General features: G+C 41.6%; 1 protein-coding gene across 1 annotated transcript; it reads left to right on the top strand.

Moving 5' to 3' along the window:
* Positions 1-2,914: 2,914 nt before the first annotated feature.
* Positions 2,915-3,861, top strand: LOC125755536 (40S ribosomal protein S2-like). Its single transcript, XM_049113028.1, has one exon. The coding sequence runs from the start codon at positions 2,936-2,938 to the stop codon at positions 3,824-3,826; it is 891 nt and encodes a 296-aa protein (XP_048968985.1). The 5' UTR covers positions 2,915-2,935; the 3' UTR covers positions 3,827-3,861.
* The last annotated feature ends 23,268 nt before the right edge of the window (positions 3,862-27,129 follow it).

Here is a 27,129-nt window from a genome sequence, read left to right as displayed (position 1 = left end):
ACAGGTAAAATTACAGGTAGAAAGACAGAAATAAAGCAAAAGAATAGCCAGAGTGGAAAATTTGGTGGGGAGAAAAACACACACACACACACACACACACACACACACACACAAAAGGAAGAAAATTCAATACTTTTGAAGTGTTAGTGCAAGAGTTTACAGTCCAATTTACTGTTATCTCTTCGCATAGACTAACCATGATGAAGTAAATCATTATTCCCAGCTCACGAATGATTTTTATCCTCTGACCTGTTGATTTTTTCACTTTGAAGGTCCAGTTGGTTGATCCATAACTGCTGCCATTACTACTATTACTCTGTGGAAAAGGATTCACATGTCTGAGTCTTTGTTCCCTTTTATCCACTGGGTAATACTAGCCTATTCCAACAGAAAGTATCATGGTTTACCAATTTGTAAAACCCTTCAAATAGAAATTTACTAAGAAACGATCAGAATTGAAACAAATGCAACTGCAGTAAGTGTGTGAACTACAAACGAACATTTGTTTTTGTTTTAGCTGTTTCGATTGACTTCTAAGCATAGGTTTTTAAAAATCTCAGAGTATTCTCTCTCTCTCTCTCTCTCTTTTTTTTTTTTTCCTGTGAGCTCGAGCTCTTCCTTTCCAGTTTAGTCTTATCTTCCTAAGATGCCTTCAGGTTCCATAGCAATTACCCACTTTCCTTTGTGGGCCTTATCTATTTTTATTACTTAGCAATAGTCAGTTTCCCTCAAGCAGGGCTGTGGTAATTAACCGGAATAACAGGGAATGACTCAGATCCCTGATCCAAATTTCTCTTCCAGCTCCAAGTTCCAAAAATAGTCCTCTATTAGTCAAAAGGCTCATTTCAGTAATATTCATTGTTTAGAGGGTCTGTGAGTACATTCTTTATACTCAGGAGCCTGTAAAAGGCTTTGTGTTTTGGCTTCCCAGAAGGAGATTTCCCTGGGCTAATGTGAAACATCAAGTCTTACAAAGCTTTTCAAGCTTTCAAGCCCAAAATATCATCATGAACCTTTAACTATCTCCAGGACATCAGGAAAGCAGTGAGTTCTTTGGCCTTCAGTTTCATGATCCATAAAATGCACCCCTGCACAAGTGAAGCTCTAAATATTAGCTCTAAAATATTCTATTTCTAAAGGGACTTGCTCTTCAAGAGCTAGTCAAACTTTCACAAAATGGAATTTGAGGCAGCAAATCTGCTCAGAATTAGAAAGACATCTTGCAAGATTTTTTAGTTACTTCCCTAAAGCAGTCAACCTCTACTGAGCAATGATTATATCCAAATATATACAAAGCTAGAATTCACAGAAAGAGGTCTGTCCCCTGCCCTTCAAATTTCGATACGGCATATGATAAGAGAATAAGTGGCAATAATATGGATGCAATGTGAGCCCCAAATGAATGATAAAACAATAAAAATTCCTATCAGGAAAACCTCAGATAGGCTAAGGAGATCTTAACAATCTCTGATGGAAAAGTGGAATTTCAAGTGAAGTCTATAATAAACATCATGTAGGCTTCAAATGGAGCTGAGGTGGGAATGAGTATAGGGGTGACATTAGTTTTAAAAAAAAATGTTTCCTTTGCCACTCATTTGTGTCCATCAGGTCTGCCGTGCCTGGCTTCACCCTTCAGTCCTTCCACTTGGAATGTTCTCCATTCATGCAAATCCAAGCACAAAAAGCCTTCCTCCATGAAGCAGCCTCCAATCCTACTATTGAAAGTTACCTTTTTCTCTCTTGACATTCCACAGAGCCTTATCTTTCCCTCTTTTCCAGCATCTGTCTGGATCAGTAGACCGATCCCCATCTACTGGACTCGCTTATACTCTCCTAAGTCTGCTGCTAGACTTCTTGATCCTCAGGAAAAGGAGCCAGTGATATTGACCTTTGTTTAGTCATGGTACTTAGATTAAGGCCTTGCATTAGTCACTCATTCAAGTATTAATTTTTCTTATTTTGTATTTACTCATTCACTCAACACAAATTTATTGAACAATCGACTATATGCCAGTAACGTTCTTAGAACTATACAGCCATTTCCCTTACAGCTTGCATTCTGATGTCGGCAAACAATTGATCAATACACAAATTAATAAGCATACAATGTGCCCGGTGATAAGTCCTACGGGAAATAAAAGACTAAGGAGTAGCTGGAGATAGTTTAGATTCAGTAGCCAGCATTTATTATATAAGTGGTCTATTATTCTAAGGTAGAAGCCTATAAACAAAGAGACTATTCTGAGGCATTGGATAAAATAAAATAGTGAAGTTCTTAAATCATCCCACTACAAGTAGGAGTAATAAAGATAACTGATACTAAGAATCAATAATTAGTGTTGCCATGTGCAATAAAGTAGCATACCTTTGTTGCATGTCTACTATCTGCCGAACAATGTAGTAGATAATCCATTTGACAGCAAGAGGGGTATTATTATGGTTCCCATTTAACAGATGAAGAAACTGAGGCTCATATGGGTTAATATGCTTCAGATCACTAGGTAATAATGGATGAGGTCTGACTGGAATTTGGATCTCTCAAACACAAATGTTAATGGTGTTTGTACCGAACACCTGTCCTTCCTTAGGCCTGGATGAAAGGATTTTTTTTTTCCTCTGAAGAACATCCTGGTATCTCCTCTCAGCTTTGAGTCTGGCTATATATCTTTTAAAGAAGCAATCAATCATCTGAGCATGGACCAGGGGTTTTTGCATCCAGAGCTTGGAAGGGAACTGAGAAGAAAGTATGCATGTTCTAGTTCCCTACAAAAGGAATTTGGCCCTGAGCTTCTATAAAAGGAGGTCTTCTGAGTCTGCATGGACCACAGAAAAGGTGGAGCCAATCCAAAGAAGCAAAGTGAAGCTGCCTCTGAGCAGCAAGAAGCCCATCTCAAATAGAATTCCAAGCATAGCTTCTTCTCCGAGAGAACACCAAATGGCGGATGACGCCAGTGCTGCGGGAGGGCCCGGAGGCCCCGGGGGCCCCGGAGGCCCCGGAATGGGAGGCCGCGGCGGCTTCCGCGGAGGCTTCGGCAGCGGCATCCGGGGCCGCGGGCGTGGCCGTGGTCGGGGCCGGGGCCGGGGCCGCGGAGCTCGCGGAGGCAAGGCGGAGGACAAGGAGTGGATCCCCGTCACCAAGCTGGGCCGCCTGGTCAAGGACATGAAGATCAAGTCCCTGGAGGAGATCTATCTGTTTTCTCTGCCCATCAAGGAATCTGAGATCATTGACTTTTTCTTGGGGGCGTCCCTCAAGGATGAGGTCTTGAAAATCATGCCCGTGCAAAAGCAGACCCGTGCTGGCCAACGGACCAGGTTCAAGGCATTCGTTGCCATCGGAGATTACAACGGACACGTGGGTCTGGGCGTCAAGTGCTCCAAGGAGGTAGCCACTGCCATCCGTGGGGCCATCATCCTGGCCAAGCTTTCCATTGTCCCCGTGCGACGAGGCTACTGGGGGAACAAGATCGGCAAGCCCCACACTGTCCCATGCAAGGTGACTGGTCGCTGTGGTTCTGTGCTGGTGCGTCTCATCCCTGCCCCCAGAGGCACTGGCATTGTCTCGGCCCCTGTGCCCAAGAAGCTACTGATGATGGCTGGTATTGACGACTGCTATACTTCGGCCAGGGGCTGCACTGCCACCCTTGGGAACTTTGCCAAGGCTACTTTTGATGCGATCTCTAAGACCTACAGCTATCTCACCCCTGATCTCTGGAAAGAGACTGTGTTCACCAAGTCTCCCTATCAGGAATTCACTGACCATCTTGTAAAGACCCACACCAGAGTCTCCGTGCAGAGGACCCAGGCTCCAGCTGTGGCCACCACATAGTTTTATACAAGAAAAATAAAAGTGAATTAAAGCTTGTTAAAAAAAAAAAAAAAAAAAAAAAAAAGAATTCCAAGCATAAGTTCTGGGCTGAGATTTAATAATGAGGCACTGATTCTCTGTACCTCCAATTTCTGTGATGTGACAGGAGTATCAATGCCGGGAAGAGGGAATTGGATTTATAGAGTCTACACAAATGCAGTGCAAGAGAAAGGTAAGTGCCAAGAGGACATTAGTATCTGTTTTCCACAGGCTGTTTCCTCTTCTGGGTAGCTGACTCCTCACTTCAGCAGGCTCTCTGTCACATGCCCCCTTCAAGCCAGTATCCCTGGCAGCCCGAGAGGAAGAGCAGTGGCTGAGCCCTCCACCCAATCAGGGCCATGCTAGACTGCTGAGCAGAGACGTGCAATTAAAATCTATTTGCATTATGATATCAAAATATACTAAATAGGCAAGGCACGAGGGGAAATCTCTTAATTACTTCCACAATCAAGCCACTGAAGCATTGGAAGGAAGGAGTGTCTGTTCCCAGGATGGAGCTAGGACATTGTGGGAACGAGCAGGAAGTCACTTCGCAGCCTCTTCCAGGGAGGCATCAGTCGATGATCAGACCAGATGCTCAACAAAGAGGGAGGCTCCCCTCCTCAGTGACCTCGGTGGGTCTCCTGTGTCCAGAAGCTGCTCCTGCAAATGTCTCTCTGCTAAACCTAAATCCAAGGAAATACCAGAGCAAATTCTAGATTGCTCTGAGGATCTGCCCCAGCCACAACTGCTGCTGAGAGCACAACACAGTGCCTGGCACACAGTAGCTGCTCAGTAACACTGCTGTGAAGGCAAGGAGGAATAAACGTGTTGTTTCGTTAGCATAGCCCATGCTCTACAGAGCATGTGGCCCCTGCCCTGACTCAGAGGGCAGGACCAGGGATGAATGCCTGACCCAGAGATGGGTTTCCAGGCAGATGTGAGGTGTGCAAGGGCGTCCATCCGGCAGGACCCCTCTGCCCAGCATTTGGTACCAGAAGGTGAGGAAAAAATTCAGTAGAAGGGACAGGAGGAGAAAGAGAAGAGAAGAGACAGAGGAGGCAAGTGGCTCACAGGAAACCCTGTGGAAAAGAAGAAATAAGCAAACAGTAGCCACATGATATAAAAGATGAAGTGAATGCATATCAGCCTTGCCAGAGCAGCTGGATGCCCATAATGTAATGGGCAGAGGGAGCTCAGACGTGGGTTTCTAGCAGAAGTGTACCCCACTCCTTGGGAGGTGTCTTGGGAGGTGTTCCATCTACCCGAGGTGTCTTGGGAGGTGTTCCATCTACCCGAGAGGCCGGATGGCACTGTCACGACTCAGCTCCAAACCACGACCTAAACCCTGTGCGGCAAATGAGACTGGCTTTACCCCAATTCCTTAAAATAAACCCACATTAACTGAGATTCTCTGCAATGATCCCAGGAAACATGAGAGACGCAGGAAAGGGAAAGAAGGCCAGCTAAGATCCCTGAGCTCCCCTCCCATTAGGCTCAAGACTCCTGGGAGTTCCCAAAGCCCGTCGGTTGTTGCCTGTAGCAGAGCTCCTTAAAGAATCTGATAAATAAGCAAGCTAAGATTCCGTGTGTTTATCAAGCACCCAGGCTATCCAGTGCCCATCCCAGTTGAGACTTCTCTTCCATACTCTCCTTTGAGGTATGCCTGATGAGGTGACACATTTGTCCTTCTCACAATGCCTGTATTCCTCAGCTAATGTGGTTAAAATTGTACGTTTTCTGTATGAAAACAATGCATGTCTATTGTAGAGATTTTAGAGAAATCAGACAAGAAAAAAAAACTTTAAAAAGCACCTGCAATTTTATTTCACAGCGATACAGCTAAATACTCATATATTTTCCTGTTTTCTCCAATACAGGCACTGCACATACTACTTTCTATCTGCTTTTCACACTTTGTAATCTTGAACACTTTCGTGTGTCAGTAGGCATTTTGCTATTTCATCTCTAATAGGTGCATATCATTGTAAAGAGAATTGATAGCAAACTTAATGTAACCAATCCTCCATTCCCAGACTTTTAAATTGTTTCCAGTTAATCTCTGTCATAGAAACACTCTGAAGAACATTCTTGCATAAACTTTTATCCATATACCTGAAGGGTTGGGGTTTTTTGGTTTTTGGCTTTTGGTATTTTTAGCATGGACCCCTTAAGTGAGGGGGGCAGGAAGTATTCAAAATTTGTAAATGTTTCAAATTGATTATCAAACGGCCTTCAAGAAAGAGCATTGTGTGATAGTATCCATTTCCCCCTGTCCTTGTCAACACTGGATGTTACCAGTCTTTAAAAACCTGTTTTCTTGATGAACTTAAAATAGTTCTCAACACTGGCTTCTCATTAAAATCACTTGAGGAGCTTTTAAAAAGTACCAATGCGGGATCCCTGGGTGGCGCAGCGGTTTGGCGCCTGCCTTTGGCCCAGGGCGTGATCCTGGAGACCCGGGATCGAATCCCACATCGGGCTCCCGGTGCATGGAGCCTGCTTCTCCCTCTGCCTATGTCTCTGCCTCTCTCTTTCTCTCTCTGTGACTATCATAAAAAAATTAAAAAAAAAAAAAAAAGTACCAATGCCTAGTCCTCATCCACTGAAATAATTCAGAATCACAGAAGTGGGCCTGAACATTTATCTATAAGAAACTACACACTTAAAACACAAATAATAGTCCTGATTTCAGACAGATGTTACCCTAAGCAGACAGGACCCAGACAGAGTTCTAGGTAAGATTTTCTTGCCAAGAGCTGCCATTCTCAGCTCTGTGAAATCGCCATTATCATGATGAATATCTGAGAATTTTCTTTAAACAACCATAACCAAATCAATTTTATATATCAGCTTAATGTGTGCATGAAGCACCTACTCTTCACTCTCCCTCTCTGCCTCATTCCCTGTCGCCCTTCCTGCAGACTCCAGCCCCAGCATCACTTCCTCAGGAAGCCTCTCCTCCTCTCTGACCACATTGCATCCCCCTCTTGTGCCCCTGACACATCAAGGAACTCTCTTCGGAGCACTTCATTCAGCGGTGGTAGATTTCCTGGACATTCTGAGATGGAAGTGGGCATAGTTGGGAAAGGTACATGAACAGTGAGATTTGATTTCAGAAATGGGTAGGATTTAGACAGGCAGAAAGAAGTGTGTAGGAGTGGGAAACCCAGAATCATTAACCTTTGTAGGTTTGTAGACACATTCGGAAATGCGCTGAAAGCTAAAAACTCTCCAGAAAAATCCAAACACACCCACGCATCAAAATAATGTACGTGCTTTCAGGGAGTTCACAGAACTCTAAGCACAACCATGGACGCTTGATCCCAGGCGGACTACATTCAGTTCTTTAGGACCCCCCCCCCCAAAGTCTGTGATCACTGTCCTAAGTAAATGACAGAAATGCCAGACTGCCAGCTACCTCTGTGTCCAAATTAATGGACCTGTCTATGATTTACTTTTACCTTAGTAAAATGGGGTGAAGTTGGGAATCAAAGGAAGGAAAGAAAGGGACAAATAGGATCGTGAACCCAATTATGGAGCCAAGAGAGCAACAATTCTTTCATCTATTGTATGCAAATATCCTCGAGTACCTATTTCAAGGCAAGAGAAGCCAAGAAATTCAGAGTTGAAGGTAAAATTCTCTCCTTGCATCACCTTTTGTCTTTACATTCCCTGTCAAGTGTCCTAACTTTAATGAGCACAGGGCACACTGGTGTTTGTTGTATTCCCTGTGGTCCCCTTCCAGAGCATCAGGGCCTCAGGGCAGGAATTCTGTCCTCTGGCAGAAGGCCATCTGTTGCTTCTGCAGCACTATATAAAAAAAACCCACCACACCTCAGCTGACCCCATTGTGTCTAGACGACTTCATTACTATGCAGGACATGACAGACAGGCAGACCCATAAGCCCCAGAGCCAGTCTCCACTAGGAGCAGCAGCATCCCAGCCGTATCTCCATCCAGTCCAGTCCCCATATTGTGTCTTCCCTGAGAAATGTTTAGAATCCCACTAGGGAGTTCACCAGAATACACTTACAGCAACAGACCACTTGTTAATTTAAATTATAAAGTTCCTTGACCAAGACCTTCTTAAAATGTGCCAAATAACATATGTGATACTCATCACTTTCCTCAAATTTTTGCACACTGAAATTAGTTTTACTGCTTCACTTACATGCTAAAATGCGTATGATTTTACTACTCGAAGTTTTGAAGCAAAATAATTTCCCTTTAAAAGAACAGAAGTGGCTGGGGTGGCTCAGTCTATTAAGTGTCTTACTCGTTTTTGTTTTGTTTTGTTTTGTTTTTTGTTTTTTTTAAGATTTTATTTATTCCTGAGAGACAGAGAGAGAGAGAGAGAGAGGCAGAGACACAGGCAGAGGGAGAAGCAGGCTTCATGCAGGAGCCTGACGTGGGACTGGATCCCGGGTCTCCAGGATCACACCCTGGGCTGAAGGCGGCGCTAAACCACTGAGCCACCTGGGCTGCCCTAAGTGTCCTACTCTTGATTTCAATCTCAGGGTTGTGAGATCGAAGCTCACGTTGGGCTCTGTGCTGGGTATGGAGCCTGCTTAAGATTCTCTCTCTCCCTCTCTTCTGCCTCTACCCCCTCCCTAAAAACAACAACAACAACAACGAAACAAAAAAGAATTTAAAAGGACAAAGGTGGCTTTGGAGGCAGTGGTTAGTCACTTAATACAGCTAGAATTGGTGGTTTATAGCTTACCCTCCAGAAAAAGATCTAATGTGTTTTCCTAGTCAGGCTCCCCATGGGGCAGAACCCTGCTCAGAGCCGGGTTGACAGTACATCAACCTTCTTTTCCTGCCTTCCTCCTCCCTCCTCCTTCACCTTTGCTCCTCACACATTACAGATTTGTAAGACAATGTTAATGAGACAGGCTTCTGAGAAGGCTGAGGAGTCACAGCTACACAATCACATATACAATCAAGGAGAATATTCATGTTGCGTTCATTCCTCTCATGTTGCTGTAGAACCATATTGATTTCCCATCTGTAACTGTGTAAAAGCCAAAGGACAGAACTTCACCTTTTTCCCTATGACAACATTTGCAGCAGGCTTACTAGTTTTGGAATGATAAGCCCCTCATCTTGAGCAGGTGATTGACTTTTGCTCAATTTTATTGGGCAAACCTAGCACATCTGGCTACTCCTCCCCCACACCCCCACCCCAAACCACCCTTCATGCAAATCCTTAGTCCTTGGAAAGTATCATTATCCAAAAATGAGCAGTACAGAGTTAATTTTGGAAACAAATGACTGATAAGAGGGTAGGCTTATCGAAAGGAAAAAAACAAAAGGAGATGGGGAGGACATGAAGTCTGCACAGAAGACATAAAAAGGGATGACATATAATGGGGCCCTTTGAAAACACTATGAATATTCACAGTCAGATACATTAGCCAGGAGACAGAAGAAGAACTCTGACTTTTGAGCACTTACTATGTCCGCCATACCCTTTATGAGCATAATTATATTGAAGAGTCACAACAAACCTGTAAGGATAATATTATGATTCCCAAGTTGCAGAAGAAATGGAGGCAGAGAGAAATTAAGTCATTTTCCCAAAGTCATTCAGCTAGAAAATAGCTCCACTAAGATTCAAAGTAAGGTCTCACTGGCTCCAAAGCCAAAGCTGGCTTTTAATTACTATGCCAGCCTGCCTCCCAAGTCACATAGACCTCAAAATTAATTTACAAAGTCACAGACATACAGAGGCACTTCTGTCTATATTACATATGAATGTATGTATAAAAACTATATATTTTACAGAACATTGAACTCTCACAACTACCCTGAAGAACTAGACACTACCAGTATCAATCTGCCCACTTTGCAAGTTTGGAAAACCAGATGCCTTTGTTAATTCATTCAACAAATATTTAGAGCCTATGCTTTTTGCCAAATGATATTCTAGGATCCAATGATCCATGAGTCAGAAAAGATGCCTGCTTTCTGGGAGCTCATATTCTAATGAGAGAAACAGATAAAAACAACACATAGAAAAATAATAAAGTCCATGAGTAAATAAAACAGGGTAAAGGGGATAATAGTGTGGTGGTTTGCCTACTGACTTAATCCCCTGAATGTTTGCTAATTGTGCCTCAAAATGAACTCCCAATTTCCATTCACACCTCTTCCCCATCTGGCAAAAAAAAAAGCTTGGTGTCAACATGGGCATCCTTTTTTCCCTCACATTATACATTCAGTTTATTGGCACATTCTATTCATCCTATAATCAAAACATCTCCAGAACCCAGTCCCTTCTCGCCACCTCCTGGCTACCACCCTAGTCAGAGCCTGGATCTTTTTTTTTTTTTTTTTATTGATGATAGTCACACACACACACACACACACACACACACACACACACACACACAGAGAGAGAGAGAGAGAGAGGCAGAGACACAGGCAGAGGGAGAAGCAGGCTCCATGCACCGGGAGCCTGATGTGGGACTCGATTCCGGGCCTCCAGGATCGCGCCCTGGGCCAAAGGCAGGCGCCAAACCGCTGCGCCACCCAGGGATCCCCTGGATCATTTTTAATGGCCCCTAGTGAGTCTATTTTTCCCCAGTCTTGTCTCCTACAGTCTATTCATAATAGCAACCGGAATGAACCTTTTTAAACATAAGCTCTTGGGATCCCTGGGTGGTGCAACGGGTTGGCGCCTGCCTTTGGCCCAGGGCGCGATCCTGGAGGCCCGGAATCGAGTCCCACATCAGGCTCCCGGTGCATGGAGCCTGCTTCTCCCTCTGCCTGTGTCTCTGCCTCTCTCTCTCTCTGTGACTATCATAAATAAATTTAAAAAATAAAAAGAATTAAACATAAGCTCTTTACATTGGGTGGCCCCTTGATACTCACTCACTTCCTCACCCCCTTCAAGCCTCTGCTCAAATGTCACTCTCTTGAAAAGGCCTGGCTTGCTACAGTCACCCTCCTCTATTTTTTTAACATACTACTTAACTCCTTCTAAAATACTAAAAAGTATAATTATTCACAATATTTTTTGCTTATAACCTATCTCCCTCCACAAGAGTGTTTCACAAGGCTAAGATTTTTGTGTTTTGTTCATGAATGTGCCAACAATACACAGGATAGTACCTGACATATAGTGGTTCCTTAATATTTGCCCCACAAATGATATTCAGAAAAAGCCTTCTTTCCATCAACTTGAATGCAGCTGAAGAAAACATTAATGCACAAGGAGAAAGGGATTGAAAATTACAAAAAAGAGAATAAGAGACCTAAGGGGCACAATGAAAAGTTGATGTGTGAACATAATTCAAGTCCCAGGAGGCATAGATACCAAAGAATAGCAGAAGCAACATTGGAGGAGATGGTATCTAGAATTTTTCAAAAATGCAGAACTTCAAGCCACAGATTCAAGAAGTATCATAAAACTCAAGAAGGGCAAACAAAAATGACACCTTGGCACATCATGGTAAAAATGCCGTGAACCAAAATTATAGAGAAAAATTATTTAATCATTTTATTACTATCTCGCAAGAAAGGTAGTGAAGTGTGGTCACCTTCCACTCAATTTTGAAGCCCTTTGTTCTGCCTTCTTCATTTTCAGAAACCCATGTGCCCGAGACACTCAAGTAAAAGGGTAGAGCCCCAGAGCTCCTCATGGGATAAAACCAGATTCCCCAATACTAGCAACTTTGAGCACCATTTCTTATACTATTTACAGAAAATGGAGGTAAGCATTTTTTTTAAATGAAATGTCATTTTTTAAAATTTAAATGTCATTCACTTAGAAAAGATTTGCTGGTCTATATAAGATGGCAATATGCCACAAATCCTATTAATCTTCCTCTATGAAATTCTATAGAGGCAGTGGTGCCGTCGTAACCTAGTTTTTCATTGTTAGAGGACACTGAGCCAGGTAACAGGACAAGGGCAGTGCATACAGATGTCCAGCTTCTCCCTGAAGCAGCAATGAAATAATGGAGAAAGCATTTGAAAGAAAAATGCCAAGTGGGCTGGTCTATTACACAGATCCTAATCTTAGGAGTATCTCTTAAATACTCAAGTAAAATTTTGAATGCACATTTCTGTCAGCTAAAGGTGAAGGGGAATAGTAGCTTAAAGGCATTTTCTCAGATGTTTAAGAAGAAAAACCATCACATCCATTGACCATAAGATACTTTTTTAATATAAAAATGAGCTACTCTGTCATATTACTGAACCAAATATCGGGTGGCCCAGCTTAGTGTCAACAGATGTTTAGGCTTGATTATCTAGAGATGAGAAACTAATATACCCCCTGCCCCCAAAGTGTGTGCTAAAGAAGTAGGAGGCTAAAAAAAAAGAAAAAAAGAAAGAATGCAAAATGCTAATTTGGAGGGTTTTGATAACCTTACAAAATAGCAGTTCTCCAGAGAAAGTGATTGCATTCTCTCCTTAATGCCTGCCACCTTTTCCGTATAGATCAGAAACAACATGGTGGCAAGGATGCCACTGTCATTTGATAGTTGTCAGAAGTCGTTTTGAAGACTTTCATCTGGCTCTGGGAAAGCCATCTTGAAATGGAACTAAAGAGAGCATTCAGGATTTAATGACAAAATTGCTTTGTGCTTTAGAAAGAGCATTATGGAAACATGTAAAATTTTTTTCTCCAAGTGACAAAGCTGTCATCTTAGTCAAATCAATGTGGCATCGTATTAGACACTGAGACAGAATGCAAAAAAGCTGAGTGGAAAAGTTATCCAAGGTCATTTTAGCATTAAGGCCGAAAAGGGAATTATATGAATTATAGCTGGGGGTTAGGAGGAGAGTGTACACTCATACAGGATGTTGTATCCACATGGAGAGTATGGTCTGGAGATAATAAACCAGTCCTCAAATTTGACCTGATCCAACCCCCCAGGTGTTCTCTCAGGCTGAAAACTGGATGGAGCATTTCACTATGTAATACGAAATACAGGTGACAAAAAAAGTATGTGAGCAAAGGGTGGCTTTCAGAGGCAAAGAGCCTTTAGGATACTCTACCTGAAATAGCTCTAACGTCACAAAGCCACGTGGAAATTATGTTATTTTGATAATTTTTAAAATATTTTATTTATTTATTTATTCATGAGAGACACACAGAGAGAGGCAGACACATAGGAAGAGGGAGAAGAAGGCTCTGTGCAGGGAACCAGATGTGGGACTCAATCCTGTACCCCGGGATCATGCCCTGAGCCACAGGCAGACGCTCAACCACTGAGCCACCCAGGTGCCCCTATTTTGATGATATTCATTGGCCTATTGCCATGCCACATACAAGACACTGTTATAAGTTCTTTACATTAATTATCTCATTTAATCTTTACAGCAGCCTGTAAGACAGGAACTGTTATTATCCCAATCTTGTACATGAAAAAACTTGAGGTTGATTTACTTGCCCTAAGTTACAGCTCATCAGTGGATAAAATGTAAATCCAGACTTATCTGGGTTCTGAAGTATGTGCCTTAACCACTAAGTATCTTACCTCCTACTGGCCTTCCAAGCATTATCAGAGCGCTTCTCCTCTCAATTCCTGTGTATGACCGGTGTGCTCCGCCATTTTCTGAAATTAGTGAAACAATATGTCAGCACTTTAGTGTCTACCTTGCCACCAAGATACAACTATACTGATGTGCCAAAGTGAGGTGCCAGGCCGAAATGCAGAATTTACAGGGAAATATTCAACAAATCTCTCTCCCACTTCCTCTACCATCTGAGAATCCCTCAGCTAGGGTCAAGAATCTAAAAGTGAATAGCACGTGAAGAAGAGTTTCTAAGAGGAGATCATTGAGAAATCTAAGCTATGAAATTGAACTCCTGAAAGAGGGAAGGCTAGAGGCTGGCTGCCTCCTCATTTCAAACCTACTGAGGACAGAGATTTAACCGAGCCACCTTGAGAACTTGAGATAGGTTCCCTTTTTCTTAGGCAGGGAGGAGATACTGAAGATAGATAGCATCCTGCCTTCTAAATAACCACACTTCCACCCTGCAGAAGTCAGTTGCATATAGGTCTTTCACATGAACCAGATGTGGGCCACATGGAGAGTTGGCTTGGCTCAAGAGGAAGTTAAGGGGACTCTACCATTAAAAGCCTGTGTATGAGGTTGACCACAGGAAAGCAGAAGGTGGGAAGAAGTATTGGCCTAATCAAAGGTCTCATCTGAGTTATAGGAATCAGTATAAGGAAGTGTATCATAAAGCCCCAGTGAAGCAGTAAAAGCATCCACGAGGAAAATGTTCATTTTAAACCTCTTCCAAGGGATCCCTGGGTGGTACAGCAGTTTGGCACCTGCCTTTGGCCCAGGGCGCGATCCTGGAGACCCGGGATCGAATCCCACATCGGGCTCCCGGTGCATGGAGCCTGCTTCTCCCTCTGCCTATGTCTCTGCCTCTCTCTCTCTCTGTGTGTGACTATCATAAATAAATAAAAATTTTTAAAAAAAGTGCATAAACTTCTTCCAAGCTGTGTCCAAAACCAGAGAGGATATCAGACACCAACATAGGAGGAACTTTTCTATGTCATCCCTTGGCCTCTTCTTTCCTCCTACTCTTCAGTTCTGGTGGTATCTAAAAAAGGTGAGCAGTGCTGAGTGAGATGAATGAAGACAAGCATAGCCCCTTCCCTAAAGATGAGCCATATGCCAAATCAGGCCTTCAGCATCAAATGGGAAAAAAGTTTTGAACTGAAAATGTGTTTTTTACACTTAAAATATCCATTATTGGTGAATGAGAAGAAAAGTAATCCAATAGCAGGAAAAAAAAGTTACCCTCTCCAAATAAGTTTTTAAGAGACTATTGAAGACTAAACTAATTGATTTTGATTCATCTCCCATGAATTATATGTTTGTCATACCTTTTGTACTAGTATCACTTTCCGATGGAGCATGTTAGGAATGGGGAGTACAGATGTATATTCAAGAATATGAGCTCTGAGACTTTTAAGGTTCCCCAGGAAAAGCACTTTTCAACCTCTTAACTTCTTCTAGTCTCATCAGCATAGCCTTAGCCTCCCATATAGCAGATGGGGGAATCACATGCAAGAGATGACAGTCTTCCAAGGGCAATAGAAACAAGTGATTACCCCAAAAGTCATCCTGCCACTCAACCTCTGTCACCCTAAAAAAAAGCATATTCTTTTCTAAAAATTTCCAAAACATAAAATAGGATCATAAAAACAGCATTTACTGAGTGGTAACTATATGTAAGACATCGTACTAATCGCTTTACATGAATTCTCTCTTTTGATCCAAATAATGCATAGGTATTTATTTATTTATTTATTTTTTTTAGATTTATTTACTCATTCATAAGAGCTACAGACTGAGACAGAGAGAGGCAGAGACACAGGCAGAGGGAGAAGCAAGCCTCTTGCAGGGAGCCCAATGTGGGACCCGATCCTGGATCCTGGGATCACAACCTGAGCTGAAGGCAGGCACCCAACTGCTGAGCCACCCAGGTGTCCCTTTTTTAATGTTTAAGAGAAGATATATATAGGCAAAAATACAATATCACTAAATAGCATGGATTCAGAGAAAAAAGAATATCAATTTTTGCCTAGGTAAATTGGGGATGACGTTAGAAAGAAATATTTAAATAACATTTTTATTTCTGAATATAAAAGTGATACATGACTATTGTACAGCCCTTGGAAAATGTACCAAACTGTAAAAAGGAAATGTATAATTTATTAATTTTTCTTTTTACACAGATAGAATATCGTATAAATGATTTGGTAAAGTGATTTTTGATTAATATATCACGTACATTGCCTCCATATTTTTTTAATGAATGTTTGGTGTTCTATCCTATTGATGAAGAATTTATTTTTTAAATTGTATTATATTATTTATTTTTAAATTCCTTGTTAACTTAACCAAACTCTTTTCATACTCTCATAAAACAGCATAAAAATTCCTGAAGAAAAATCTTTGCTGTACCTGTCTCATTATGAAGGAAGTAAAATAGCTTAGCCCAAGTTACACTGGAGTAATAGCCACAAGATTCATTGATTTACAAAAAAAAAACGAGGTTGTGGGGTGGGTGTTAATCGGTCTGTTTGCTTGTTTTATCATGACATTTCATGCCAACAATCCGTTTCAGGTAGATCAAACACAGCTCTGCTCTATCACCTGAATCAAGGTGGGAGGAGGACCAGGACCTCCGTCAAAGACATCACCAATTTTACATCAGAAGGAAAGGAAAGATGGAAGAACCTGCAATGGTTCTTAAAGCTCCTGATAGGAAAACTGCAGTCATTACTTCCACTCAAATTTTTTAGACGAGGAGAGGAGCAGAGGGAGAGAGAGAGAGAGAATCTTAAGCAGGCTCCACACCCAGTGTGGAGACCAACATGGGGCTCAATCTCACAGCCCTGAGATCATGACCTGAGCTGAAATCAAGTTGGACACTTAACTCACTGAGCCACCAGTGAGTTATTTTAAACTCATACTTTATTAACTAAAGCAAGTCACATAGACAAGTCTGATATCCATGAGAGGGGAGGAATAATCCTCTATCAGGAATAAGGCCTATAGGGATAGTCCCAAATGGGGCAGCAGCAATTATTTTGACAACAATATAAACAGCCAGAGGGAGGTAATAGTTGATCTTGGTCTAAAAGGGTGAAAGGGAGTTCTTCAGGTAGGGAAAAACTAAGGGAGGAAGAAAGAAGGAGAACATTCCAGGGAATGGGGGAATTGTGTAAAAAGGTGACAAATTGTGAAAAAAAAAATACGTTGTGCCTCCAGAACAGCATATCCCAGAACAGCTGGATATGTGGATAGTGAAATTAGTGAAGGATTGGTAAGGTATGTTGATGAGAAATGAGATCAGAAGTAGAGGGCTTTTGAGTCACGGCATCAGTCAGGGTCACTCAGATGGACTAATTATATGGGATTATTGAGGAGAGTTATATAAAGGGATTGTTTACGAATGTCTGAGAAAATTTAAAGGAAGCCATAAAGGAGTATGGAGTGGAGTAATCTGGGAAAGAGATTGCTGGGAGCTCTTAGCACTCCTAGGATTAAATGGGCAAGGGAAGAGAATTGTTCAAACAGGACAGGAGAGTGGCCACTCACAGTAGAATGCCTCCTGTCAGAGCAGCTGCCTATAAGAAACTCACCACCCAGCGGGAGCTATGGTCTTCAGGAGAGGGATACAGGCACCTGAAATGATCCTGAGGGAAAGAACAGGGTAATAACCTGCTTAACTATCCTCCTATGCCCCCGTCTTCTGCCAGGACCTCCGTTCGACATGGCCTAGTAGAAATCAGAGAAGCAGGGGCCTATGGGTGCAGGCCTTCAAGATCAGACTCCTGAACAGTGCAATGGAATTGCAGAGAAGGAAAGAGAGGCCCTGGAGGGGCAAATGGAAAAATGGACACGCAAAGGAGTCATTCTACGATGGGAAGTATACGGAAAGCTAAATTAAGGCAATGATGGCTAAAATGAATCAGAGAGAAAAATTCAAAAAATATTACAGTGTGAGCAATGTAGAAACAATCAGACACGGAGGGTAGTCAGCAAGTTGGCTATGCAAGAAGAGAGCAGATTACAAGAGAGTAAAGTAGGGTGGGGAGAAGGCAAGTGAGTTGGGTTGAGGACAGCATGGAATTCAAGATGGAAATGTCCAGAAGGTAGTTAGAAACATGGGTCTGGCACTCAGATGAGAGGGAAATGGGTTAGATTCAAGTGTCACTGACAGTTGGCTGTTACAACAACTGGATAAGATTTTCCAAGGAAAGCACAGGGAATGAAAAGAAGGCAGATGAAGCCATTGGGTTAGGAGTGAGCCAGAACCAAATATCCTGTGACCCAACACAGAGACTCCGGGAGACAGCTGTGTCACTGAGGCAGTAAGAAAAAGACAATCTCTGAGAAACCGTGTCATAGTCCAAACTTTACACAGGTTTTCAGCTCATTGACACATATTCTTTATGGGCATGGAACTCCAAGCTGCGAACCTGGTTCCTGATTAGTAGAAGCCTATTTTAGTATATGTGCTGCCGAAGCGAGCACAGTAGGAGCCAACCCACATTCTATCCATAGAAAGACACCATCATCCTAAGTCATGGAGGATGACCAAAAGTTATTTTCTGAGGACACTGAGCAAATTAAAGTGAATGAAAATGAGACACAAAAGGAAGCAAGATAGCATGTAAGAACCAGCAGAAAAAAGACAAATAGAAACAGACCCGGAAGTCAGATAACTGGAATTATCAAGAATAGGTTATAAAACAACTGTGTTTACTATGATTAAATAATTACAAGGCAAACTGACAGGCTGAAAATGCAAAGTCAAACAGAAGACACATCCAGGCTCCCAGACAAGCCTCCAGTATCCACTGGGCATTTATCCAGAGCCTCTCTGTTGGAGAGCGAACCTCTCCAGCCCATTACTGGGATCTCCGATTCACTAATCCAACTGGAATGCAATCAAAATCATATCTCCAGTAAGTAACATCAGAGAGATTCCTTTGTTCTCCAGCACTGTGCACAGTCCCCTCCTGGGAGGACCTTTACCTCACAGGGTTCAAAAGTCCAACATCCTGAGCTGCAGTCTGTTTCTGAATGGACACAGAAAGGTATTTTATTCATGATGGACAGCTGCCCAACTTTGGGATCACATAAGCCTCACCCAAAGGCAGACATGTAGAAAAGAAGAAGCAACTTCCAAATTCTTTTCAAGGTGTCAGGGCAGCTTTAATTTAGAGGCTGTGGCAGGTGCAGTCAAGTGTTTTTCTGCATGCAACTTTATTGTCCTTCCAGATAGTAGAAATTCTTCCACTTTCTGTCAATAGATTGACTCTCAGAGAGGTGGTATAGATTTTATCTTTTTCAATTTGGGCAGGAATCACAGAGGCATGGTACATGCCAGGTACTCAGTAAGTATTTATTGAACAAATTTAAAACATTTTAAAAATGGATAAAGGCATTTTCAAGAAAGTCAGGAAATTGCACCAACCATTGGTAGCCAGTTACTGCTTTAAATCAACCTATTTTCCAAACCATTTTATGTTGTTACCTGAAACTTTAATCAATGCCATGAGAAAGTATTTCACCAATAACTATACTTGACAATTTCAAGCAATCATGAGCTCATGCAGGAAACCAATATGGGCACCATTTTGGTCCTGAATATCACCCACATTTATGTTTGCTAACTCTACATATATTAAAATCTTACTGAGAAACATAAACAGTAGACATCTGCCTCTGAAAACAATGCCAACAAAAAACAACTGAGAAGGTTTTTTCCTGGCCTGCGATGTTCCATTTAGGATCCAACAAAAGGGTGACAAATTGAGATACAAAATTGCTTTGAAAATGTTGTGGAAAATAAATAAGAACTGTCTTTTCAACATTTTTTCTTTTGACACAGATTACACAAAGTGAAGTCTACATGGACAGCCTATTTTGTCACTTTTTTTTTTAATCACTTCGACAATGCTAGATTATAAGAAAACTTTAAACCCTGGTCCTTACCCTCCCTGGCCCTAACCTATCACTATTGTCAAAAAAAGTTACTAAAATAAAGTCTATGAGGGTTTGGATGAATAGTATTTAGCATCAGTTATCTTAGATGGCAAACAGTTCATGCAGAGAATGAAAAAGAGTCAAAACAGCAGATTCTCTCTGGAAAAAAACCATTTCTGGAATAGTCCCCTGGAGATCCTGCCAGACAGTGACCACATGAACATGGCTACAAAAAATTAGAAAACCTTACTGAGGTCATATTAAAGGGTGAAGGGAAAAGCAAACACATTTTTCTCTCCTCTTTCTCAGAAATCTGAAATGAATAAAAGAGAGCATGAAAAAAAAAAAAAGAGAGAGAGAGAGAGCATGGTAGTGAGTGAGACAGTATAATAAAGTGGTTAAATGGAAGTATCAACATACATAGAAGAAAAAAAGGTAAAATGAGGGGCAATGATTTAAGACTTGTGGTGAGATGGGTAAATCAACAGAGATATTAGGGGTAAATAAAGCGAAGTTTTAAATAATGCATTGGTGAAGGAATGAAGTGTGTGAAAAGATGCATTGCCTATCTGGAAAGATATGATATGTGCTTCTTTACTGCATTTGATGTTCATGTAAGTCTACTGATCAGACCTTTATAGCATGTTACACAATTTGAGAACTACTGAAAATTTTGAGGTCACATTGACAATTAAAGGAAATGCTTAAAGAAATCAGATTATCATTTCTTTGCACTGGAGCAATTGAATTCAACATGCTCTAAGAAAGCAAAAGATGGCTTCAGTTGCATTATAAACACACCCTAAACACACATGTCCTGGGGGAGATTTACGTACTGAATTGTTTTTTTTATTTGTTTGTTTGTTTGTTTTAAGATTTTTTATTTATTTATTCAAGGGAGTCACAGAGAGAGGCAGAAACATAGGCAGAGGGAGAAGCAGGCTTCTCACAGGGAGCGGGATGTGGACTCGATGCTGGGACCTCAGGATCACGCCCTGAGCCATAGGCAGACGCTCAACCACTGAGCCACCCAAGCATCCCCACATGCTGAATTGTTAAAATGAAGAACATTGTAGAATTTTCTTCTATATAAATCTTCCAAATGGTAATAAAAACCCACAGGATTAGCAGAATAATAGTAACCAGTGATCTACTCAACCCAAAGTGAAAAAAATCACAGGAGCATAAACAAGGCTTTATTAAATTAGGTTTCAGTGTAGACTTTGTTGCCAAGATCCCATGGGAAATCCCATAAGAACATAGTTTTTCCCCATGATACCATCCTTTATTTCAGCAACTCTTAACTGTATATGACCTTGTCATCATTTCCCCAGAATCTTTTGTTAAAGGTACTACTTCTTAAAATAATTCATTCCATAGTAGATTACCCTTTACATATGAAGTCATCCTCTTCATTATGGAAGTATGTTGACATACAACGTGACATGAGTTTCAGGTGAACAACACAATGATTAGACAACTCGACACATTATGCTGTGCTCAGCACAAGAGCAGCTCCCATCTGTCACATAGAGTGCTTTACAATATCATTGACTATATTCCCTATAATGTACCTTTCATCCCTGTGGAAGGTGGCCTTTTAATTTTTTCAAATTTACTTTCCTAAAGTTTCAACAAGTGCCTCCTTCTTCCTACTTTTGGGAACTTGGATAGCACGTAGTGTTTCTTTTAGCCCTGCCATCACACTGCCTGTTACTCTAAGTTCCCGGTCAATCTCCTTCTAGGTATTCACCTTTCTAAAAGAAATTAAATTTAAATCATCTTCAAAGACTCTTTCTCCATCCCTACTTCATCTCTTGTATCACTTCATTTTCTCTAGTCTAAAGCTTCTAGGTTAAGATGCATTTATTTACTTCATCTTCTGTGGGACAAGTTACTGAACAATGGGGTCTGGAAGAAATGCAGTGGGCTCTGCAGAACTCTTCTGGTTAATTTCATGTTTGGTATTTTCTAGATATTTTCGGCACGGAGAGAATCCAAGCAGTGCTCTTCTGGCCTAGTTTCCTTCCCAGAGAAAAATAAGATGCAAAGGAAGACAGAGGGAGTCTTAGAAAAACAAACCAACCTGTGACTTATAATCATCTTTTTTTTTTTTTTTGTCCCCAGAGCCTCTATATATATTTCCTGATAATAATATCTTACCTTTATTGAAAGATTCTGTATACCAGAAACTTAGCTGAAAGCATTATACTCATCATCTATTTATTCCTCATAATAACTTTATGGGGTAATTATAAGAGTGGCTGACATTTATTGAGCCATTTATACATGGCAGGTACTCTTCTAAGTGTCTTACTCATATCATCTCATTTAATCATGAAAACAAATTTGTGAAACAGGCTTTTCATTAGCCCCATCTTAAAGATGAGGTCATTGAAGCTTATAAAGTCACACAGTTAATAATGGAGCTACCAGGATTTAAATGTGGGCACATGCTATTAACCACATACTACATTGCTTCATTTATCAAATGATGAGTAAATAAACAAACAAATAAATGAGCCATGAGTGGATGACTGAGTAAATAACTAGAACTAATAAACAATTCTTAAGCCAGGGAGAATCTGTGGGCATTGTAGCATGTAAAAGTTGGATTATACCACCAAAACTGGATTATACTATCATTCAAGGTTATTTTAGTTATAGACTTCTGTGAAATTAATAGCCCAAATACATCAGCTCAAAAGCTTTTGCTACTTTTAAGATTTACAAGACCTGATCAAATTCCTGACTTTTTGCAACACTAACAATCATCCAAACTCTCTACAAATATTAGTTAGTAAGCTTTGTAGCCTTTGTCTTTCTGATGAAAAGAAACAACTGCTCCTAATTAAGCAATACAATAGTGAAATTCTCAGCAAAGCAATGCTTGCTTCCCAGTTACTTCAGCTTATATGATCCTGCTAGGAAGAATTTCAAAACACAAAAGAAATCAGAGGGGAAGTGTGTGTGGACATAAACATTTAAGAAAAATATAGAAGTCATTATCAGATCAATGTCTATAAGCATTCCTTTTACTTGTATTTGTTAACTCCCTGAGTGTGAGTTTATTTCACAAATATACCAGAGAAGTAATTTTATTATCTAGTTCCATGTAAGAAGAAAAAAAAATCAATGTGACCCTGAGATGATCTAAAGAAGCAACTTGGGGGAAAAAAAAAGAAAAAGAAGAAGCAATTTAGGATGTAAAGAAGAATGTCAAGCCCTGCTAACTTTCCTAATCCCCATTATAATAAACACAATGAGTACAGATTCCTGAGCCGTCATCTCAGCATATGTTTAAACTTCAACGAAAACTTTTCAGCTTTGAGAACCTCTTATTACTATGTAGCATTTTGAGAAACTATACTTACAATAATTTTCTAAACAATCATTTTTAGGTTAGGCAGCTAGTTTGTTCTACTGAGATTCCCAGGACCTTCACACAGGTGCAAAGAATCCGAATGTGGAAGAAAACTTCAGATTATCTCATCTAATACTCATGAGAAAACAGTAGACATTCTTTAGGTCTCTGGCTAATTAATGGCAGAGACAGAAGAACTAGGGTTTCCTGTTCTTGGAGTCCTGGGACCCTCTATGGCACTACACTGACTGTATTAGTCAGGGTGCTGTATTAAAGAAACAGAACCAGGGGCGCCTGGGTGGCTCAGTGGTTGAGTGTCTGCCTTTGGCTCAGGTCGTGATCCTGGAGTCCTGGGATGGAGTCCCGCGTCGGGCTCCCTGCATGGAGCCTGCTTCTCCCTCTGCCTGTGTCTCTGCCTCTCTCTCTGTGTCTCTCATGAATAAATAAATTAAATCTTAAAAGAGAAAGAAAGAAAAAGAAAGAGAAAGAAAGAAAGAAAGAAAGAAAGAAAGAAAGAAAGAAAGAAAGAAAGAGAAAGGCAAAAGGAAAAAGAAAGAAGATTATATATATATATACTGCAAAATGATATTTATATATATGCTGTTCTTCAGGGGAAAGGGTCCAGGAACAGGCAGTAATGGTCTGGGACAGTATCTTGACAGCTCACTCCTGCCAGGAGGAACAACGGGCCCTGAGGATGTGCTGCGGCACAGTGTGTTCAGGTTGCTGCAGGCTTGTACCTTGGCAGACATCAGATGGCCCTTGGCCCCTGGCCTCCAGCCTCCTGCAAGGTGATAGACTGGGCAGCCAGCCTGCGCATGCGCACTTCTCTCAGCGGTTAGGGCTTTGATCCTGCAGCTGCGCAGCCTTGAGTCCAGAGCTTGTCCTCCACGCCTGGCTGGGCCGGGGCGGGGCGGGGGTGGGGGAGCATTAGTGCACTTGGACATCTGTGGCCTCTGGGGAAGCATGGAGGAGGCCTGCGGGGTGCTTGAGTGAGCCGGACTCCTTACAAGGGGACTGGAAGAAGGGGCCCCCAGCACCCCAGGCACCTGTTTCTCGTCCCAGTACCTTCTGTCAGCCCACGGTAGTCCGCCACGACCGGACTTCCTCCCCGAAGAGTGGCTGCAGTGGCAAAGCCTCAGGCCTCATCCTGTTGCCTTCCGAGCTGCCCCTGATGCTCAGCATTTCCAGCCCATGCCTCCCTGCCCTCTTACCTGACCCACACTGAGTCCCCGCCACGACTGGAAGCCACAAAGCATACCCTGCAGGCTTCATCCGTACCCTGTTTCCCTTTCTGTGAAGCTCCACACTCCCCTGACCTGCAGGTATCACCCAAAATATTCCAAAAAGGAGGACATTTCTTGAAGAAGGGTCTTGGGTAAAGAGGCCAGCTCTCCATCACAGGGTGCTGACTGTTGGGAGGAGGGGCAGGCAGGAGATATGTATTTATAAAGATTCATTATGAGGGATCGGTTCATTCGACTATGGAGGCTGAGAAGTCCTCTGATCCACAAGCTGGAAACCACAGAAGCTGGTAATATAATTCAGTCCAGGTCCAAAGGCCTGAGAATCTGCAGAGGCAATGATGGGAGTCCCAGTCTGGGGGCTGAAGAGGTGAAATGTCCCAGCTCAATCAATGGGGCAGGGGGAAAAAAAGTGAATCCCCACTTCCTCGGCCTTTTGTTCTTTTGTTCTACTCAGGCCCTCAGTGGATTGGATGAAGCCCACCCAGACTGGGGAGGCACTCCACATCACTGAGCCCACCAACTCAAATGTCAGGTTGTTACCTGAAATTACCATAACACTGACCCTCCCCTTCAGTTCTGCAAGACTTCTGGTCAACCTGCACCTCCAGAGAACAGAATCCCTGGCAATAAGCCAGAAACCTGGCACTCAAAGTTGTCAGAAGAGAGAGAGAAAAATGTGCAGGACTAAGTCATCCATGCACCTATTCCATAAATATTTGAGAAACAATCACATGTGAAGCAGTAGGTAAGGCCTGGAGAAACAGTAGTGGATACTCTTCAGCTAACATCCCTAAGGAACTTACACTGATTGGGAGACAGACTTTTTAAAAGAAGGGGTAGTATTACAACTGTGTGACCAAATGAGTAGGCATGCATTTATAGAGCATCCTGTCTGAACCACTCCCTGGGTTAAACACCTAAGGACACATCAATGATCATGAGACATCATCCTTGGTCTCAGGAAGTTTACAGTCTAGGTGGAAAATCATACAGTAGTTTTAACCTAGAATTTATGATTGGAACTTCATTTTAACTTAATTTTTGGGGGGGTAATCCTATGTATTTTATTTTGTGCATTTAAAAATATTACCCTAAGATGTGGTCCCCAAGGCTTCCCTACACTGCCAAAGACATCCTTGATGCCAATTTTGGGTTTCTAACCCTGCATTGTGAAATAGACAAGGCACCCTTAAGTAACTCACTCCATGTCCATGCTAACAGATACATTCTCACAATTAAGTGCTGGAATATTTATTTATATAAGAGTCTCCGGTAAAAAAACATTAGCCCATAGGCATCAATAAATGATCACATGCACAGAATGTCACTGGAGTTCAGGGTCATATCTCTAAGAATAGCGGAGAGCATCAGCCCGGCGAGCTAATGGAGGACAGGAAAGTATCCAGAGTACTGCAAACTGTCAGCCTGTGCCCGCTTGCAGCTTCCTCGGCCAGACCCCTCCTCTTACCCCAATTCCTGTCACTTCTCATGCCAGTTGGGTAGAAATGGCAAGGATTATTCCACTGTGTCATAGCAGCAGTTCATTGCTCCTGCAAATTAGTAAAAATGAGAGCTGACAGTACAATATAATTTTAGAGATGAAAGGGACTTTCAAAATCATGTGGTCCAACTTCATTTCATAGATGAGAAAACTGAAGATTAATAAAATTATGTGACTTACTCAAGGTCACAGCGCTTATTAGGGAAGGAGCTGGACCTAGAATTTAGGATTCCTAACATCCAGGAAAATGTTCTTATCATTTCCCTTAATCCTTCATTATGGAAAGGACACAACTATCAATAGAGATTTTGCCAGTAAAGATACATTTTAATTGGCTTTGGATATACCAATGTGGACAATACGAGGTTGGAAGAAAAAACAGGGTAAACAGATAATAATTCATTATAAAACAGAAGCTAAAGTCTATAAAACTGACTTCAAATGCATGGATGCACACATATAAACCACCATTTTCTTCTGACACTTTATTTCAAAATCTGGTTTTTGAATTAAATCATTAAATGCTTACTAAAATCATCTTCCTCTAAAAAGCATCCTATTAATGGGCCCAGTACCTCTGCACAACTTTCTCATGATGGATTGTACTCCTGCAGCTCCATTTTGATGGTATAATTTCCATTTTCATCTTCCAAACAAATGTAGTGTTGTCATTCTCCAAGGTTCTTCTGGCTCTTCTCCAAGCATTACTGAACTATGACACCAGCAGAATCTGAATAGATCCCAATACGGTAGACAAGAGCAAAATGATATTCGAAATGCCTATAAATCGCTGCTCTTCCTGTCCTTTAAAAATGAATAAAGATGAATTGTATTCTGTATATCATCCAGACAACTTTTCAAAGCCAAAGAAATTTTGATTTATGATACTCCTCTGAACATCAACTTTCAGAGCCTCCTACTCATTCACATTTAGAACCTACTGGTGTGACACCAAGTTCTCTGTATTTACCCTATGCTGAGCTATATTGCACTTCAGGAGGAGTGTGTGAGTTGTACCCAGCATGATGCATGTCACTGTGCATCTGCCAAGTGTAGTAAAGGTAAGTAATGCTGTCCAAAGTGGCATCCTCAAACCAGCACAGGAATCAGGCCTTCCCTCATTAAACAACACGCTCAAGTAAAACAACTGCAGACATTTAGCTCCTTTTGCTCAATAGCTATGTTTTAGTTATAGAGATGTAAGTCACACACACACACACACACACAAAAAAAGATCTTGGTCTTTTGGATACCTTCCCCCAAATATCTTCTCATTTCTAAAGTAATATTTGTGAAGGGTTGCAAACCATGTAGGGCCTTTTACACATGTTTTAGATCCTTGTTGTTATTATTGCTATCAGGGCAGCTTAAAAAACACTTAAAATGGGTATGCATGATGGTACATGAGTCATCTGTAAGCATACACATGGGAAAATCTCACTTCGTGTCTTTCATTTAGCCATATATCTCTTGCTGTCTCTTGTTCATGTTTTGTAACACACCCATGAACACAGATCCACAAACTAATTTCTTATCTACTGTTCTTGCTAGCACCCAACATGGTATCTGGTATCCATGTGTTCTATTAAATGAGACAAGAAATGCTGGAAAAGAAGGGATGGAGGGATGGAGGGCTGGAGGGCATTATGCTGAGCCAAATAAGTCAATCAGAGAAAGACACTTATCATAT

Source organism: Canis lupus, chromosome 8, assembly GCF_003254725.2.
Source record: "Canis lupus dingo isolate Sandy chromosome 8, ASM325472v2, whole genome shotgun sequence".
In the NCBI taxonomy this organism is placed as follows: domain Eukaryota; kingdom Metazoa; phylum Chordata; class Mammalia; order Carnivora; family Canidae; genus Canis; species Canis lupus.
Note: the sequence above shows the minus strand (reverse complement) of the source record. Positions and strands in the feature narration are given on the sequence as shown.

What these genes read in the sequence shown, in the direction of transcription:
- LOC125755536 (XM_049113028.1), top strand. Translation starts at nt 2,936, where the DNA reads ATGGCGGATGACGCCAGTGCTGCGGGAGGGCCCGGAGGCCCCGGGGGC.